At 35.9% G+C, this 21,088-nt stretch overlaps 1 protein-coding gene across 1 annotated transcript; it reads left to right on the plus strand.

Annotated features, from left to right (window-relative positions):
• The first annotated feature begins 820 nt into the window (after positions 1-820).
• LOC11443421 (serine/threonine-protein phosphatase BSL3) lies at positions 821-18,439 on the plus strand. Its single transcript, XM_003605944.4, has 21 exons — positions 821-1,537; positions 7,653-7,713; positions 7,814-7,892; positions 7,998-8,077; positions 8,149-8,243; positions 8,344-8,443; positions 9,933-10,002; positions 10,825-10,926; positions 11,007-11,088; positions 11,562-11,741; positions 12,400-12,673; positions 13,231-13,459; positions 13,551-13,721; positions 14,299-14,537; positions 15,138-15,222; positions 15,309-15,407; positions 15,494-15,693; positions 15,773-15,848; positions 17,058-17,193; positions 17,277-17,413; positions 17,615-18,439. Exons 1-21 carry the CDS (start codon positions 1,117-1,119, stop codon positions 17,696-17,698), a joined length of 3,000 nt encoding a protein of 999 aa, XP_003605992.2. The 5' UTR covers positions 821-1,116; the 3' UTR covers positions 17,699-18,439.
• Positions 18,440-21,088: the final 2,649 nt, after the last annotated feature.

Genomic DNA, 21,088 nt, shown 5'->3' on the forward strand with positions numbered 1-21,088 from the left:
TATATTTTTTTTATGTTATTTCAAATTTATAAGTTTGTTCAGCCGTTAATTTCATCAAACACTAAAAATTCAATCATTTAATTTTTCATACCACGAATGAAGTTTTTTTTTTTTGTAAAATACTCTTCTATACAACACAAATTACATTTTTTAGTATATACAAAATTGTTAAAATGATATATAATTTGAGACGGTACGCGGATATATCTTTAAGAAACTTCTATACAACTCCCATTAAAAATGCTTCCTTTCAAAAAAAAAAAAACTCCCATTAAAAATGCTCTTTCAGATTGTAGCACATCAATGTCCTCCCTCGAGTAGTGCAGTTATCTAAAATGTACTTACAATCCTTTTCTTACATACATTTAACTCGAACAATATCTAACGAACAAGATTTTTTGTCATCCAAATATAGTACTTTGGACACCTATTCCATTTACAACAACACACGATAAAGAACAGAAAAACCAAAATCGTGGGTCCCCTTGCTTAGTTGTCACCCCCAGTTGTATTAAACAAACCTCCCTTACAACTATTCACCGGTAAACGCCGGTCCCTCCGGTTTCTCCGACCCGGTCCTCCCTTCCTCCGCCGACACATTTTCTTCCGTTCAATCCCCCACCGGCACATTCCGGTCACCAACAAGAAAAAAATGAATTATATATATTTTAACTAATTCAAAAGCCAGAAAAAAATAGAGAAAAAGACCCAATCCTCTTTTCTCTCAGATAAAATAATCAAGTTTTTTTTTTTAATAATTATCTTTAATCTTAATTAAAAATTAAAAAAATAATTTGATTATCGATTTTGTTTTTTGCTGAAGGTGCTTTGAGATTTTCTTCTCCGTTCCGTTTTGTTTTGTTTCGTTCATAGCTTCATTTCATTTCATTCTTCGAGTTCGTTACAAAGAGAACGAAGAAGCGTATAAGAGAAAAACATAATCGAAAATTCAGAAGATTTTCGTGTTTTTTTTTTGTTCTTCTTCTATCTGAATTGAAGAATTTAGGATCTGAGTTAGGGTTTTCAATTTTGCTTTGTGTTGAAAATTTCTTCAACCGAATCGAAATGTTACTTCGAATTTCGCAACAATTTTAGCTCCGATCTTAGGGTTAAACAATGGATGTTGACTCATCGATGGCGTCGGAGAATGATAACGACTCAAAGGTGGCGAAAATTGAAGAGGGAGAACAGTTAGGAGGGAATTCGATTCCGGCGCCGTCGCCGTCGTCGTCCGGTGGATCTCCGGCGGAGCAACAATCACAGCAACAAGGTGCTGCGGCTGGTCAGGTGCAGCATAGTTCGGTTGTTGGACCAAGACTCGCGCCGAGCTATACAGTTGTGGATGCGATTTTGGAGAAGAAGGAAGATGGACCGGGGCCGAGGTGTGGTCATACGTTGACGGCTGTGCCGGCGGTGGGAGAGGAAGGTACACCGGGGTATATTGGTCCGAGGCTGATTTTGTTCGGTGGTGCCACTGCCCTTGAAGGGAATTCAGCGGCGTCAGGGACTCCTACTTCTGCTGGAAATGCAGGCATACGTAAGTATTTTACTTTCATGTGTGGTTTTTCAGTGTTTGCTTAGAATAGCTAGTAACATAGATGCAGTTGCTGAGTGTTTTTGAACTGGTATTTAATGTTTGTTTGGTTCTGCGGTGACAAAAATTGATTTTGAGTGAATTGATTTTGTCAAATTTGAAATTGGCCAAAAGTGAGTCGAAGATAAAGTGATTTTATGTTTGGAGACATTCATGTGAAAGATACATTCATGCAAAAATGATGTAAAAGTGAGTTGTACAGTAAGTTTGATTGCAGAATTCAATTATAGAATCAAAAGCTGCAATTTTTAACTTCAAGTTAGATTCAGTGTGTGTTTGGTTTTGGTTATGTGGCGGTGATAATTGATTTTGTATAATTGATTCTGCTGAAAGTGAGTTGAATGTAAAGTGATTTATGTTTGGATATATTTAGGTAAAAGTGAATTGAACAATAATTCCAAGGCAAAGATCAATTGTAGAAGCCAAAAACTATATATTGTTGCTTCAAGTAGAATCAATTCTACAAGCAAAATCAATTATACTTTAAACCATCCAAACATGATACAATCAATTCTACAACCTCTAGAATCAATTTTGACCCCTCTCCTAAATTAAAATCCAAACATTCACTCAATTCCAGAGGTAAAATCAATTCTATATGAGAGCAACAAAACATTTCAAAAATCAATTCTACATCTCTAGAATTAATTTTGGTCCTCTAAAACTGGAACCGAACATACACTTAGTTTGATCAGAATTTGGAAACTACGCTAGATGTGTTGTATGCTTGATTGGTGTCTTTTAAAGCAGAGATAAATTTAGCTTTATAGGTGGGCTTTTGTTTTTCGTCTAGTTATTGTGGATGTGTAGATGCAAAGGTCTCAATTATGTTGCCGCTTTTAGGTCATATAAATGAAATGACAGATGGATGGTTTTCCTGAACTATTATTCAATTTTGTAGCATCTATTTGGTTTTTGGTCTTTATGAACAACTAACTACATGTTTGAATTTACTTTTGTGAGAGGTAAAGTGGTTGTAGACACATGAAATTGATTTTGATATGTCTGAGAGAATTACTTTTGCCTACAAAATAAGTTCGAACTTGAAGCGGAGGTTTGGAGGTGATGCCTCCAAACATGATTTTTGATTTCAAATTTATTGTTCAACGTACTTTTAGATTGTATTAAATCATAAACCATTTTACTTTTATATTCAAATTGAGTCATATTGCAATTATGCAATACTAGAATATGTTGAAAATGTATACAATTTTTATCATTTGCAGTTTTATAACTTTGCTCCCTTTATTCAATTGGTGAGTAAAATTGGAACTTCATAAAACTACTTTTTAAAAACATTTCCATTGGCACGGCTCTCTGCCCCCTTTTGCAGAGAATAGGATAGGAAGTGGCAAAAATATACGGTTGGGAATACATCATTGTTTTGACTATCTTTGCTTCAGTCTAGTGTGCCCAAAGCATTGGTAGTAGTTCTTTCCATTGTTTTCATTTACTCTTGATTCTGTTTTATTTCATTCCGATCAACTTAATTTTATTTACTCAATTACTCCCGCATTCCCTCTATGCATATTTGAGTGTCCGATTCTATTTAATTATCATTTCCAGCTTCAGTTAAAGACGAATTGTGGGGAGAACCCAAATTCAAATTATGGCTTGAAAATAATCCTTGGCAAGACTTTACTTATCTCCCGACCAAACTCCGGATCACTAGGGCACCTTTCCTCCGGATTTCCGGAGGTTTAAGATAAATTTTCTGGCCCCATAGCCTGATTCAGCCAGTGGAACCCTAATTCCATTTGCTGTAGACTATGTATTGTTTTGTGCGTCTGAAGATATTTCTTTTCTATTCTCCCATTGACTTCCTTGGATGTTTGATATGTCATATATGAAATGTACATTGCTAAATATATTTTTTGAAATGCTGATTGTCATGTATTGAGGAAATATTACTTGCACTTCATAAAACTTCGAATTTTAGAAAAGTAACGGTGATTTGTCTTTTTAGGATTGATGATGTTTGCAGTATTTGCTTATTTGTATGTTTTTTGAATACCCAAATGTCTAGTTTTTCATAAATTACATAAAGAAGTAGTGTCAATAGTAAATTCTCCCTAACTATTGCACAAAATGGGTTGGTTTCACATGTTTGATGGTTGGTTGTTGCTGTTTGTGGGGTGATAGTTTTTATCTTGTAATAATCTCAATTATTTAGTATTTAGTATACTTCACCGGTCGAAGAATAACAAAAAACCAGATTTAGAATATTATTAGGTTTCTCATTTATTATCAGGCTACAAGTGTGTTAGGAACCCAATGATTGCGTTCCAAAGAAGGAACCCTTTTTATTAAAAAGTAGGAAATAACAAGAGAGCACGTTCTGCTACACTGGATATAAAACCAATCAAAAGCAAGATTTGCCAAAGATCCTTTTTAGGGAAGAAGGTTTATAATTATACCTTGAGTTACAAAGTGAAAGGGATAAGGATCCATAATAACTAACCTCAAACAGAAAATACAACAATAAACAGTACAAAAATATAAACCTAACTAACTAATCAACTAACTTAAACCTAACTTACTCCCTAGCTGCTTATATATTATTCTATATCCCTCCCTAAACAAAATATATTCTATATCCCAACAATACAGCCCTCCTCAAGACACGAACATAAAGTAAGCGTAGCAGAAATGAGGATGTTGCGTTGGATGTGTGGTAAGACTAGATGGGATAAAATTAGAAATGACGACATTAGAGACGGAGTTGGGGTAGCACCTATAGTAGAAAAGACGGTAGAAACTAGACTCATGTGGTTTGGGCACGTAGAGAGAAGACCTGTGGATTATGTAGATAGGAGAGTAGATCAGATGGAGAGGAGTCAGATCATTAGAGGTAGGGGTGTCTGTAGAAAAACTTTAAGAGAAACTATCAGGAAAGATATAGAGATAAATGAGTTGTAGAAAGACATGGTTTTTAATAGAGCACTATGGCGTTGTTTGATTCATTTAGCTGACCCCACTTAGTGGGATAAGGCTTGATTGTTGTTAATTTTTTTTATGTTGCCACCTGGATCTCACAAAACCAATGAGTAAATAACCCTTACATCCTTTGAACAGCAGCTTTAAATAGCCCCTATCCATGATACCTATGATGATTGCATATAACTTGGGTCTGATTCTTTTGGGCAACAAGTTGGTCCACTGTCCGACTAGCATCTCGCTCCTTCCCATGTGAGGCAACCCAATCTGAAAGTAACTCATCAACCCTCTGCCTTTGCCTTTTCGTCCAGCCCTCCAACGTTTATCGCTGTCCAATCTGCATATGGTGGTTTTGGCAGTGAATGCTGGACCAGCTTGCTTGTACACCATGGCTTTGCCATAGTTTATGACTCCTCGCTCACTTTGCAAACAATGGTGCTACAACTTTCCTCCAATCTTCATTTTTCTAAATTTCGACCATCAATGACTAGAACGGCGCTGCACTCCGTGATTGCTTCTTCCTTCAGAGTCATGACAGTTACTGTGCTATTACCGCTGTCTGGTGATTCTGAGTGTGGCATATGGATCAATTTTAGAGTTAGATGGTGCTCCCCAAATTTTGCAGTCCATCTGGTTTGCTTGAAACCCATATTAGCACCAAGGTGGAAGTCTCTTCTTTTCGATTTTCCAAAGTGCCTCCCCACCAACCTCATCTTTTCTTCTATTTCTTCTCTTGTTGCCGGTGATCTAATTCCTTTTGTGGCTGAACTTGAATCTGGATGTTCCGGTGGCAGCGGTGGATTGTCCATACTTCAAATCATGACCCTTTTACTGAGACCATGACTTTGAAGGTGAAGACAACACCATATTCCCTCTTTGACTCCTCCTTCAGAACCACAATAATCATCATGCGAGTACCACCATCTGGTGGTTTGGTGGAGGTGGCGACTTGATCAATGTTAGCGGTTTTGGTATTTGTAGGGCACGCCTCAAGATGATCGGCGTCCAATGATCTTAGCGGAGGTGCTTGAATCTTTTTTGTTGCCACACACGATTCTTGATTTGACTGTTCTGACGAAGACACAAGGCTGGCCAGAATCTTTTGAGACCATGAACAGGTCTCGTCATCTTCGTGCTTCCACTTATCTTCTTGTTTTACCATTTCATCGAGAATTTGTTTGTAGGCTTTGTCTCCTTTTGCCTTACAACTGCTGTTTTGCCCTCCAAATCTACTGCTCAGACCAGTGGAAAAAGATTCCCAGGTTGGATCTGGGTTTTCTTGATACCAAGAACGAAACCAAAACAGCATCCAAGCATCATACCTCATGAACGTTCACTGCACTTTATCGAACCCCTGAATTTCTTGCTCCTAAATTTTTTCCAACCCTTGCAATCCACTCAATTGGATCTGTCGATGTAAAAATTGGTAATTTCACCATTTGTGCAGTCTCCATCTCCAAGAACACTGACATTTCTCGAAGATCTGGCAGGTCGGACCAATTGTTAGGAACACAAAATTGGATTCCAAAGAAAGAACACTTTTGATTAAGAAATAGGAAATAACAAGAGAGCAAGTTCTCCTACACTAGTTATAAAACCTATCAAAACTAAAATATGCTAAAGATCCTTTTCTAAGGGAATGAGGTTTATATTCTTGACCTCCAGTTACAAAGTGAAAGGGTTAAGGATCCATAGAAAATAACTAATCAGAAAATACATCAATAAACAGTACAAAAACAACAGCCTAACTAACTAACTAACTAAATTAAACGTTAACTAACTCTCTAACTGCTTTAACTACACTAAATTCTAATATATAATATTCTATATCCTAACAAAGTACCAAAATCCCAGGGAAGCAATATAATTCCTGTTTCCATGTAATGTACTTGCCCTCATTTACTGCCTGCTGGGTTTCCAGTTCGAAGCCCCTCGATGTCTTTTTCAGGTTTTGTTTGGATGCCCTTCAATGTCCGTTGACAAAACCGAGTTTTGTCCTCACCTCATTTATTTATCTACCTATTTAAAAACGAACTGTACATCTTAAAAAAAAAACCGAACTGTACATTATTATATTATTATCGATACTATGCAGTGCGTGATTGGATGACTAAGATCTGAATTGCTTGATTTCATTACTTTGTTACTAATTGTAATACTTACGTTTAAAAACCATGAAAAGGAGAATTACAAATTAAAAGCTATTCTGATTTTTTTTTAAATGAGAAAATGTTTTAAGAACAATAATTTCATACACCAGGTTCTGTTAAAAAATGCATGAAATTCACCACAAAAATGATAATTTTACCTTTGGTATATGCAATCTAACTTTTTTTTACTGGCTAGTTTTGCAATCTAATTAGTTATGCATTTAAATGTGAAATTATATTAGACTTTTCTCTATGTATTTTTAATTGAAATTATATTAGACTTTTCTCTATGTATTTTTCTTGTTAATTTGTTATTCTACTTTTTAAGTTGGAGCATATGCATTAGCATGTTATTCTATTTTGTACTCTTACCATGATTGTATTAGATATTTCTTTATATTTATTTGCTTTTGTTATTAATTAAATATTCTTATTAACGAAACCTATTATTATTATTATCATCATTCTATTATTATTATTATAATTATAACAACTATTATTATTATTATTATTTGTGCAGATTATAATTTATTTGACAGTGATATGAAATATAATATTAAGGAGTACATTATAAAACTATACTCTTTTTGGTAATTACATATTCAAAAGAACTTTGATTAATGTCATTCAAATATTTCATTTTATCTAACATACATTTGCAAAAAATTATGCATACATATATCACATTACAGTGAACTCATTTTTATAACCAAACACATGTTTTTGTTAAATGACATTTCATAAAAAATCTCTCTGCAAGAGACTATAATCCAAACATTGCCTTAAAGTTTCCTAATTTATTGGGAATTTGGCATCATATTCTTTCACCTTGTGAGGGTTAGTACATGTTGAATAATGAATTGTCTAGATTTTATACGTTTTTCCCTTAAATAAGAACTGATATTGATTGAAAAGATAAGTGTCTATGCTTAAATTTTATCATGATTGGCATATTTACATTTGGCCTGCAGGTTTAGCTGGTGCGACAGCTGACGTCCACTGCTATGATGTCTTGACAAATAAATGGTCTAGGTAAGCATAGAACTAGATTATATTTCCCAGCCTTGCTTAAATACTGCTTGTATGCCCTTATGTGTATTGATTTAGTGCTTACGAGGAGGTTTTGATGCAGGATAACTCCCTTTGGAGAGCCTCCAACCCCAAGGGCTGCACATGTTGCTACTGCAGTGGGAACGATGGTAGTTATCCAGGTAGTGTTGAGTGGTTATCTCTTATGTTTAATTAGTATTGGTTAATATGTTTCCTTTCCTTAAATTATTAGCTTAATTCTGAGTGGAATACTGCATGTAAAACAGGGTGGCATTGGTCCTGCTGGATTGTCGGCGGAGGACCTTCACGTTCTTGATCTTACACAGCAACGGCCAAGATGGCATAGGTTAGATTAGTTCCCTATCTCCACTCCATTTGTAATTGCATTTATCTGACTCTGTTCTGGATTTTATGTAGAGTTGGTGTTCCTGGGCCCGGACCAGGGCCACGCTATGGACATGTTATGGCTTTGGTGGGGCAGAGGTATCTCATGGCAATTGGAGGCAATGATGGTAGCCACCCAAATGCTTTTACATATTAAACTCGGTTGTTTGTTTTTTTTTTTTTTGTAAATTTATTGCATGTTACATTTGTTTTACCACCACTTAACAGGAAAGAGACCTTTGGCTGATGTATGGGCCTTAGACACAGCTGCCAAGCCTTATGAATGGCGCAAATTGGAGCCAGAAGGAGAGGGCCCGCCTCCATGCATGTACTGAGTTCATGAATTCTACCTTTTCTTGACTAATATTTTGACTTCATTTATATCAGTTTTATATGCTATATGTTTATAGCTTTTTTCCTATTCCATAGCTTTATAATGTCTCGAGATACATTCTGAGGGCAGTTTTTCTTGTTTCGTTTTGATTTAAAAGCCTCGATGTCTTGAACTAGGTTGTGTAAGGAAAGTCATAAACTAGGTTCAGTAGAAATTAGCCCCTTGTTTCCAGTTTGTTAGATCATGTAGATATGTTTGTTTGTTAGATTGATGTGTCTTTGGACTGATGTTTTTGTTTGTTTCGCTTGGTTTTATATTGTGACTTCGGATGTCAATGAGACGGTTGCACCTAGTTTTAAAACTATTTTCATGTTTAGGATCAATATAATCTTGAATTTGTTCTTAATGTACTATTTCTCTCCTTTTCAATATAGAAATTTGATTTGATGTATACAAAATCAGTGCAAACTGAGTTTTCTATACTTCCACTTGTTCAGCTATGTCAAGCATGGTGTTAAGAGGCCAACATTGGATGAGATAAGGCTTGAACATAAGTTTATAAGTGGGGGTAATCCTCACCTTACAAGCCGGTTTGGTAAGGCTTGAGTTAGGCCTAAGCCAAATTCTAAGATGGTATTAAAGCCTATCCTAAATCTGTTGGGCAACCTGCTATCAGGTTTCCGCTATCGTACCACTCGGGTCACACTCCAGATGTCCTGTCATGGGCATGAGGGGTGTGTTAAGAGTCCCACACTGGATGTGATAAGGCTTGGACTAACAACCCGTTGTTTACTATTGCCTTGTATGTTCTTGCTCGTCTGGTCTATTGGTTAGTCATTGCTTTATTCTTTCTTCAGTTTGGGAGCTTATTGATATCAGAGCAGGATCACCTTTATGCATGCCTTCATGTGTGTTAATAATAACATTGCAAATCTTGAGTAGGGCCCTGTGAATTGAAGTTTGACATATAATGTTGAAATTTTTGGAAGCAGAAGTGTGAAGTTGTGGATACTATCATTCTGTAATAGAAAAAAGGCTCCTCTAAATTGAAGTTGTCTCTAACATGAACAAGAATGGTGTCTGATGCATATCCACTTTTAGTTTAATAAAGTGTATTGTGATTTTAACCCACTAAATAAATGATCTAAGAGTATATATACACTTTTACTTGCTCATATTGGAGAGAAGCGGACTTTAGATGACCTTTTTCCTTTTGTAATTTATTTCTTATTATTTGATCAATCTTGACACATTTTCGTTAAATCGCTAATCAGCATTGATGTTTGTTTCCGGAATAAAGTAACCTCATGGTTGCTATGTTTTTTTTATTTAGCAAAATATAATACTTTATGAACCATGGTTGATGTCATCAAATTACTATCAAAACTTTTTCTATTTGTTTTTTGTCGGCTATCACGTTTTGGTTGGATTTTTTTTTATAATGCGAGGTTGAGTTGCTCTTTTTTCATTTTCTTATGGGTAGGTATGCAACTGCAAGTGCACGCTCTGACGGGCTTCTTCTGCTTTGTGGAGGGAGGGATGCCAGTAGCGTTGTGAGTTATCCATCTGCTCAGAAATTTTCATTTTCTTATTCTGTTGATTTGATTCACCATGCAATCTTTTAATCACAATATAATCTGGATTTGTCATCAATACTTGATATCACTTTCTCTTTATCCTTTAGTCAATGGCTTGTGTGCATAGTGATCCAGCCAGAGTTAATTACACTTTATATTTGTCTATTTGTTGAAGTAAAGAGTTAATTATATTTTTACTCTGAAGCTAAACATGCAGCATATGATAGTTTGCTCAAGTTGTCTAGTCTCACACACTAGATAGGTCCGTGTTTTTCGGTTTTCTATATTTAAGCTTTATGAAGTAAGGACACTAGGGGTGAGAACAAGGTATTCTCAAGAGTAGAAAAAATTAAAACAAACAAAAACATGGTTAACTGGCATGCAACAGAACAGTTGATTCTTTATGAAAATTGGATTGATCAGAAGGCATTGACATGAGTTGAAATGTATAGTCATGATTATTTTATGTTTTATGAAGTAAGGACACTGGGGGTGAGAACAAGGTATTCTCAAGAGTCGAAAAAATTAAAACAAACAAAAACATGGTTACCTGGCATGGAACAAAACAGTTGACTCTTTATGAAAATTGGATTGATCAGAAGGCATTGACATGAGTTAACTCTTTATTTCCTATCAATTTGTCATTCTGCATTTTCTTTAAACAAACATTACTGGGGGGCTTCATGTAATTTTGTTAAACTGATAGATATTTTTATGTTACTCTTCTATATTATTTACTTCTAATATTTGGACTTATATTGATTCCCCCATGCCCTTCTCCCCAAATTTTAAATACAGCCACTTGCTAGTGCATATGGACTTGCTAAGCATAGAGATGGTCGTTGGGAATGGGCAATTGCACCTGGTGTCTCACCATCTTCAAGATATCAGCATGCAGCGGTGAGATACAGTTCGTTTTATTTATTTTTTAATTAGTTATATATTCTAATGATCATAATTTACTTGTTTGATGATTCTAGGTGTTTGTTAATGCACGGCTCCATGTGTCTGGCGGGGCTCTTGGTGGAGGACGGATGGTAGAAGATTCGTCGAGTGTTGCAGGTAATTGATTGTGGTATTGCTTAAAATTTGTTTGTTCTTTTGACTGGTACTTTTTTCTTTGGCCATGTTTGACCTTGATTGCAAATATAACAAACTAGTTATTGTTTTTTTTGTCTTTGCTCTCTCAATCTTCCTTCTTCTTCCACTCTTGTTTAGTGTGCACATGTAATTTTCATATTTTCAAAGGTGTGACTTATTTTCAAAAGTGTGAAAATATAGAACGAGAACATACTTGTGGAAACCTGGATGACTCTGTTTAAGTAATAATAACAAATACTTTCGGAGTTTCATTATTACTGTAGCTACTGTTTGTAGGGTAGCTTGCTGGTGCCTAGTTGCTGCTGTAACGTTTAGTTATAGTTTACCAATGGTAATTTTGTGTACTTAATTTTTATGGGAAGGCAAGATTTATTCTTGTGCCAATTGATGCTATCTTTAGAAGCTTATTTTTACGTTTATTGTTTCCATTGTAGTGTTGGACACTGCTGCTGGTGTTTGGTGTGATACAAAATCTGTTGTTACTACTCCAAGAACGGGTAGATACAGTGCTGATGCAGCTGGTGGAGATGCCTCAGTCGAGTTGGTCCGGCGTTGCAGGCATGCAGCTGCTGCTGTTGGTGACCTAATTTTTATTTATGGTGGTTTACGTGGTGGTAAGTGATAAATCTAATTTTTTGTACATTCATCTTAATGGAATCTATTTCCTGTTTTGTGGTAGTTTGATCATTGCAATTCGTTAGGCCAGCCTGCTGTCTAATGACAATTTAGTTAGTTTGCCCCTTTTGGTATTCATTTAGATTTAAATGGTCTATTATTGGGAAATGATTCATGATATGATATAAGATTTGGTGGTGGTTTTTGTTGCTGTCTTCGGTTTACATGCTTCTTATACATATTTTGTTTGAATTCGTTTCTGTGGATATTTGTTTGGATTTGAAGCAGAAGGTAGATAATTTTATTGTCCTATATCAGAATATGAACAACTCATAAATGATGCTAAAAGAAGAGTTGGGATATAGAAAACTTTGGAAAAATAGAGTTTGAAGAGCATATCTAGACTGTTAAGAGAAACATCATGTATTACTATTCAACTAGGTTTACCATTCGCATAGGCTATAACATGAGTGAACATTTATGAGAGATGATTTCATTAACACATTTGGACTGTTCTTGAGCATGTCGCATCATCAATCCCTTTTCATCTTGCAAGCTTAAATGTTTTCTTTCGTATTCCACAATTTTATCTTATGGTGAGTTCTAACTTTTTATTTTATGAGCATGACTGGTCATAATATTGTGTTTTTGCTACAGGAATCTTGCTGGATGACCTGCTTGTTGCTGAAGATCTTGCTGCTGCGGAAACAACAAGTGCTGCTTCACATGCTGCTGCGGCAGCAGCTGCGTCTGATGTACAAATGGGAAGAGTACCAGGACGATATGGATTTGTTGATGATAGGACAGGACAACCAATGTCCGACGCGGCTGCTGATGGTGCAGTCGTTTTGGGAAATCCAGTTGCCCCCCCTGTAAATGGTGACATGTATACTGATATCAGCACTGAAAATGCCTTGCTTCAGGGGTCTAGGTATGATAGGTTTTACGGTAATTACACTCTACCACTAGAGAGAGATACTTAAATTATACGTCATATTATGTTTTTAATTATAATCCTTTCCCTAGTTGTAAGATGAAATGCACTACCCTTTAGAACATTTAATGCAATAAACCCCCAATAGATTTTTCCATTTTTGCAATTACAAGTGTAATTAGCAACTAATTGTGAAAACTTTATCATTGATTTTAGTAATTTAAATTATGAAATGACAAATGAAAACTCCCTCTAGTAATTTGCTTTGGAACTTCACGCAAAATTTTCTTTTATCTTCTATAAACTTGACAATAGGAGTGCAAAATTTTACTGAAAGACAGAGAAATAAAAATGCTCCAAAGAGGTTTTCTTTTGACATTTAATCTTTGATGGGATGGAACTGTGATTTTTGAAATTAGAGGAGAGAGTAGTGTCATTTAAATATCTATCGGCTGAGGGAAGTACAGTTTGCCCTAGTTTTTATTATCTCATTAGGGGAAATATTAAAATTTTTCCTCTCTGGCTCCATCATTTATGTGAAAAACTTTGAACAGGAGAACCAGCAAAGGAGTTGAGTATCTGGTTGAAGCATCTGCTGCAGAAGCTGAAGCTATCAGTGCCACACTGGCTGCTGCGAAGGCACGGCAAGAGAATGGAGGAGTTGAATCACCTGATCGGGACCGTGGGGCTGAGGCTACCCCTAGTGGGAAACAAATATCTTCCATGATTAAGCCTGAACCTGGAGGCCCGAATTCTGGTGGAGTCAGGCTGCATCACAGAGCTGTGAGTAGTAAATTTTGATTACTAAGGAAAATATATATTGTCAAGTTTTCATGATATATTCAAGTACAGTTTTGTCTGGAATGTTTCTCAGGTGGTTATTGCCGCAGAGACTGGTGGAGCATTAGGTGGCATGGTTAGGCAGCTTTCAATTGATCAGTTTGAAAATGAAGGCAGACGGGTCAGTTATGGGACTCCAGAAAGTGCAACTGCTGCTAGAAAGTTATTAGATCGGCAGATGTCTATCAATAGTGTCCCAAAGAAGGTATATTTGTCTCTAATAACTAACTTACTACTGAGTGCAGAGGGTGCATATAATTGTGACGGTGGAAAATGTTTTCAATTGGCTATAACATTTTGGACTTGTGATTTCTGTACTGTCATTTCATTAAATATTTCAGCCTCTAATAGTGTTTATCATGGTCAAACTCAATTAAATAATATGAAAACACATGATTGGGTGATCAAAATTAATTTCTATTAGGAAAGTTATATACATTTCATTTAATAGTTCAGCAATGGATCAGATGCATTATTCTGATTGGTTTTAAACAACACAAATTATTTAATGCCGACATTTCCTTTAATGGTTCAGCAATGGATCAGGTGCAGAACATCTAATAAGTTATGTTCATTAACCTTCCTTTTGTTGTCGTTCTACTACATCACATCTTTCTGACGATGGGTATAATCTGAGTGTTGTACTGAATCTGGTCCGATGTTGAGTTTTTCATACCTATTTTGTTGAATCACTTCTCATACTTATTTTATTGAACTCATCAAGCTTGGCTTCATTTTATGCTCAGCTTGTTTCTAATTAAGTTTCTTAACCTTCTACGTAGGTCATAGCACACCTCTTAAAGCCTCGTGGCTGGAAACCACCAGTTCGACGGCAGTTTTTCTTGGATTGCAATGAAATTGCAGATCTTTGTGATAGTGCAGAGAGGATATTTTCCAGCGAACCAACTGTTATACAGCTTAGGGCACCAATTAAAATATTTGGTGATTTACATGGGCAGTTTGGGGATCTCATGCGTCTCTTTGATGAGTATGGTTCACCATCAACTGCCGGTGATATAGCGTAAGTTCCTTAGTTCCCATGGATGGTTTTATATAAGTACTGGATAGTTACTTTGGGCCATTAGTGGAGTGCATTTCTTGTCTATTTTGTAGCTTAAAAGGCCAATAGGTTGTTTAGTAATATGTCTAAGCATGCTTATTAGTGTATCAAGATGTCAAAACGACAACCTGCATTATTTAATTATTTGTGCCACTTAGTTTGTTACCACTTGCCATCACCAATCTAACTATCGACTATCAGGTTTTACTTGCCATCACCAATATGCATTGCATGCATTCCCATTATGGAATACTATGATAGTTTTTTGGGATTACATTGTGCTTTTGTAGTTTTTTTTTGTTTACATTGTGCTTTGATTGGGATTTCTGTGACAGTCTGCATCGGATTGCATTGTAATCTGTAACAATGATATATTGCGAGATTTAGTGCATAAAAACGAAAAAAAATTCATCTGCTCATCTGATAGTCGATAGTTAGAATAAAATAATGATGCCAAATTTTTCTTGCCTGATAGTTAGCATTAGCATGTAAATAAGCATAATGATAACAATGTAGGCATCCAATTTTTTCTCTTGCTAATTTTGTGTTAATGACAATCAGATATATCGATTATCTATTCCTAGGAGATTATGTTGATAGGGGCCAACACAGCCTGGAAACTATAAGTCTTCTGCTTGCTTTGAAGGTACTGTGGATTTATAGGCTGTTTCTTTGTATTGCTTATCAAGCTTGATGGTGTCAGGTTTATGTATGATTATGTGAAATTTGCAGGTTGAGTATCCAAACAATATTCATTTAATACGTGGAAACCATGAAGCTGCAGATATTAATGCCCTTTTTGGTTTTCGAATTGAGTGCATTGAGAGGATGGTAAGGAATTTCATACATGGGAAAACATTTTATACATAGAAAAACATTTTTTGGGTAATGAAGCAACATTGTGATTTTCTGCTCAGGGTGAGAGAGATGGAATTTGGACATGGCATCGGATAAACCGTCTGTTTAATTGGCTTCCTCTTGCAGCTCTAATTGAGAAAAAAATTATTTGCATGCATGGGGGTATTGGCCGGTCAATAAATCACTTGGAACAAATCGAGAATATTCAGCGTCCTATTACAATGGAAGCAGGATCAATTGTGCTGATGGATCTTTTATGGTTAGTGCATTTCTAAGCTCTTGATGATAATTTATTTTCACGACCTTTTGAAGAATGACAGCATGGAACGGTTCTATAGGTCTGATCCTACAGAGAATGACAGCGTGGAAGGGCTGCGACCGAATGCTAGAGGTCCAGGGTTAGTTACTTTTGGGGTGAGTGATTTTTACTTACTTATTTTGCAAAATGATTATTTTATTAATTAGTTGCATTTTGCCTGGATAATGATATGAATAGATATTACATATGATGGTAAGTACTTTGATACTGATTAATACAATTTATTTGATTGAATTTGATGAACTTAGAATGCTCATGTACTGATTTTTTCTTCATTCTAGAAATTATATTGATTGATTTGTGTACTGAGTTTTGAAGCATCGTTTGAGACTTGGAGATCAATTGTACAATATTTATGTCCTAAATCGTTTGCAATCTTAAGGCACATCTGTTAGACAATTATATTTGAAGCCGTGCTTGTTTTGGAAAAATGATTTACATTTATTTACAACTGATTACATAAATAGAATCCTGACTGGAACAGTTTTTGGACAAACTTTTCTTACCTACTGACCGAACTCATGATTACCAAGGCCCCTTTCCTTGGGTTAAGACCAAAAAAATAGGGTGAATAAATAGAAGATAAACTGGGTCTGAGCATCAATCTAATCCTAAAATTCAGGAGCCATAATCTCCTCAGAGTCTGTGTGCTAAAAACAGAAAAAAGAAAATAATACACTCGAGCTATTAAAACAAATTGTTAATGCCTAGCTGTACACACATATCAAATGATGATCATTTTTTCACCAATGTTATCCACCGATACTATGTATAAAGACATGAAGTACGAAAGGAAACAATGCTGATTATTTCCATCTATTTGTAGTTGTTATCAGTCTTACATTGGATGAGATAAGGTCTGAAAACAAGTGTATAAGTGGGTGGCACCCCTCACTCTACAAGCCGGTTTTGTAGGGTTGAGTTAGGCCCAACCCAAATTTTAAGATGGTATGAGAGCCTATCCAATTGGACCACTTGCTATTGGGTCTCTTGCTACCGGGCCACTTGGGTCAACCCAAAGTCTAACGTATTGTAGATTCAAAGAGTTGCACTACATTTATGACTCATATATTCCCTTCTCATTTACTGATGCTACTGTCATTGCCAGCATTTGATATTTCCTCTAATTTTAAGATTCCCTTTTATGACGGATGTAATTTTTGTCGTTAGTTACAGGCGCCTTGTCATATATTATTGATTGTACTTTTTTGAATATTAAATTTGTGCTATATAAGAGGTTAAACTTGTGTATATTGTAATGGTATTATGCCCTTCTGATATCTAAATGTTATTTGCTGTTGCAGCCTGACCGTGTAATGGAATTTTGCAATAACAATGATCTTCAGCTGATTGTTCGTGCACATGAATGCGTGATGGATGGCTTTGAGCGTTTTGCTCAGGGACATTTAATCACCCTTTTCTCAGCTACAAACTATTGCGGTATTTGTTCACGTCTTGTATTTTGTGCATTGCACTTCCCTCAAATTATTTTCCCTATTAAATTTTGGCATGTGTGGGAATAGGTACTGCAAATAATGCTGGGGCGATATTAGTTTTGGGAAGGGATCTTGTGGTGGTTCCTAAACTGATTCATCCATTACCACCTGCACTTTCACCAGAAACTTCGCCAGAACGTCATATTGAAGATACCTGGATGCAGGTATTCTGTCAAATATTTTTTATAAAATGGTTTGCAGTTGGCACCCTCTTAGTGCTGCTTAAAATTGCACCTGTCAAAATTCAAATATACACATGCACATCTAAGTAAATTTCGAACTGATCTATTGCAAAATACTAGGATTGGACTTTCTCTCTGCACTTTATTTATTATAAATAATTTTTTTTGGGGTGTTAATTACAGGAATTGAATGCTAACAGACCACCAACGCCAACTAGAGGTCGTCCTCCTGTCGCAAATGACCGTGGCTCGCTGGCTTGGATATAGTGATAATTAAGAATGCCCTTAATGTTTATGCAATGAGGTTGTGGTTGTGCTATCACCTGAATTTCGGTGTTATGTACATAGCATGATGCCATTTACCATGGGAATGCGAGCTTTCTGATCTTTAATACTGTGGAAAGCTTGAAGACTTTCACAGTGCTGGTTCTCACAAGTCACTCAGCAACCCTTTAGAAGATATACGTTCAAGAAGCAAGGTCGGTACCTGCTGGTAGGTACACCGTACACTACTCATACAAAGCTAGAAGATGCAGTTGGGTTTCCACCCACCCATTGTAAATGAGCCATTGGTACAAAATCAAGATCATGGTTCTGTATCATGGATTGTTAGTGTTGGCTATTTTTGTCATTGTTTTTTATATATTTTTTACTCATCACCCCATGTTATCATTCTTTTACAAAATCACAAGGACAACGGGGTTATAATATTTTTTTTCTTTTCTTTTCTTTTTGTGATGGTGAGATATATGAGAAATCTTTCTTGGGGGTCCCTGTATCATAGGTGTTGTTGTGTTATTCTCAATCAAGCAATGTACAATTAATTGTGTGAATCAACATATTCCGACACAGAAATGTGAATTTTGATAAAATATTATGTATTTTTATGTATTTTTCCTTGTGCAGCAAAGAGCTTGGGGGACTGAATTAAGTTCCTTTATTGTTGTTGTAAGTTCTTTATGTATTTTTATGATGTAATCTGAGACATCCTCGCTCGACTTAGTTATACATGATAAAATTGTAGTTGCCTCATGCATGCTTATCAGAGTTGTCGTGCATAATAGCCATATAGAATATAGATTTTAATTTTTTTTTCAAATAATGTTGTAATAACATCTTTGTAGAAGCGGAGTTCGGGTATGTTCCATTTAGGCTAAGTTCCATTTAGGGTTTGGATGCAAGACATGTGGCAAAAAAATATCCAACAGTTGAGATTTTAAATTAAAAAACAATAAAAGGGTATTTCATAGTTGGGTCCCATCTCTTATTATGTACCTAAGTTTTCTCCTTTCTATTAAACAAATATTATTTCATTGTTGTTATTATGTATTTCTATTAAACAAATTTTTTTTTTAATTTAAAATATCAACCGTTGGATATTTTTTTGCCACATGTCTTGCATCCAAACTTTAAATGGAGTAAATGGAACTTAGCCTAAATGGAGCATATCCGAACTCGTAGAAGGGTATTTCATAGTTGTGTCCCATCTCTTGATGTATTCAAACTGGAGACTCATGAACTGTTATAAATAATGGAAAGCAAAAATTGCTTTTTGGACATGGAATACTTCTTATTGACACAAGTAATTTATTAAAAAGCCCCCAGCGGTAGTTAACTACCGTTGGAAAAATCGCCGACAGTTAACTGCCGCTGGGACTCGGCGGTTGTTAACTACCGCTGGGACTCGGCGGTTGTTAACAGCCGTTGCTTTTTTCCCCCCAAAACGAGAAAACCCCTACCTCTCCTATTCACTCATCACCTTACCTCATCATCACCATACCTAAAAAAATCCCATTTCAAAATTTTGTGTCAAAATCTTGCTTCTAAATCATTGCTGATCGATTGCTAGGACGTTTCTACACACAATATGCATCAAAGAACATGTATTACAACGTTAAAATCCATTACATTTGATTGATTTTTCTGGTTTTTTTTTTTTGTACTGTCACGAGCTGTAGCGGCAGTTAACACCCGTTGCGTGTGAGCGGTTGTTAACTGCCGCTGGTATTTTCAAATGGCAGTGCTATTGCCCAATTTTTTTTTTTTTTTTAATTTTTTTTCCTTTTTTTTTTTTTTGTTTGTTTATGTTATTATATGATATTAGATACATGTTTATTAATTAGTTTACAAATTGTATGTTGTTTATTTATAGATACGGTTGATAATGCGGATGATGATCAGAGTGATCGAAAACTTAGTGTTGTCGATTCCGTTAAGGTTGAAGCTATCATTAATGTCGAAGCTTACGTGAAGGTTGAAACTTTCGTTAAAGTAGAGGCTTCAAGCGTCAATTCCGACGTGTGTAAACTTTGTGACAACGAAGTGGACACAACTCATTTCTTTTCGACACGAGATACATGGAAAGATTAAGAGGAATTGCTCGGTTGGGTCCGGTGACAAGCAAATATGGATGGATTTACGGTTATCATTAGAAAATCTTGTGAGGGAAGAAATGCTATGTTGGAGTTGGTCTATGAACGGAGTGGCGAGCTCAAACTACCGAAGACAAAAGTGAAGCATGAAGCAACGAGATCAAGAAAATGTGGGTGTTTGTTCAAGGTGCGTGGATATGTCGTGAGGGAAAACAATGCTTGGAAATTGGCTATTCTTAATGGTGTTCACAACCATGAGATGGTGCGGTATGTAGCAGGGCACCTTCTTGCCGGAAGATTAATGGAGGACGACAAGAAGATTGTACATGACTTGACCGATTCTTCGGTGAAACCAAAAAATATTTTGATTAATTTGAAGAAGAAAAGGAAAGAGTCCATCACAAATATCAAGCAAGTCTACAATGAACATCACAAATTCAAAAAGGTAAAAAGGGTGACTTGACAGAAATGCAATATCTAATCTCAAAGTTGGAAAAGAATGAATATGTTCATTACGTAAGAGAAAAGCCGGAAAGTCAAACCATTCAAGACATATTTTGGACTCATCCAACATCGGTAAAGTTGTTTAACACTTTTCCGACTGTTTTGATAATGGATTTCACGTACAAAACCATTTTGTATAGAATGCCATTGTTTGAAATAGTTGGAGTCACCTTAACCCATTTGACATATTCGGTTGGTTTTGCATTTATGACGTCGGAGAAGGAGGATAACTTTACTTGGGCATTGCAAATGTTGCTTAAACTTCTTGAACCAAATAGTGATATGCCTAAGATGGTAGTGACTGACAGTGACCCGAGTATGATGAAGGTCGTAACAAATGTTCTCCCCGATAGTAGTGCAATACTTTGTTATTTTCATGTTGGCAAAAATGTTAGATCAAGAATCATCACTGATTGCAAAGTTAAGCAAAATGTTGTTGTGGTGGATGGGCAAAAGAAGATTGTCGACGAGGAGAGTCATAGTAAGTTAGTTGATACCATATTTGATGCATGAGAAAAATTGGTTGAATCTCCTACTCAAGAGTTATATGCAGGTAATCTAGTGGAATTCCAAGATGCTTGTAAGGATCATCCAAAGTTTCTTGAATATGTTGAAACTACCATTTTGAAGCCTTTTAAGGACAAAATAGTGAGGGCATGAACGAACCTTGTGTTACATCTTGGGTGTAGGACCACGAATAGAGTTGAAGGAGCTCATGGTGTGGTGAAGGAATATTTGTCCACCTCCAAAGGTGATTTGGGTACTTGTTGGCAAAAAATAG

Source organism: Medicago truncatula, chromosome 4 (assembly GCF_003473485.1).
Source record: "Medicago truncatula cultivar Jemalong A17 chromosome 4, MtrunA17r5.0-ANR, whole genome shotgun sequence".
NCBI lineage: Eukaryota > Viridiplantae > Streptophyta > Magnoliopsida > Fabales > Fabaceae > Medicago > Medicago truncatula.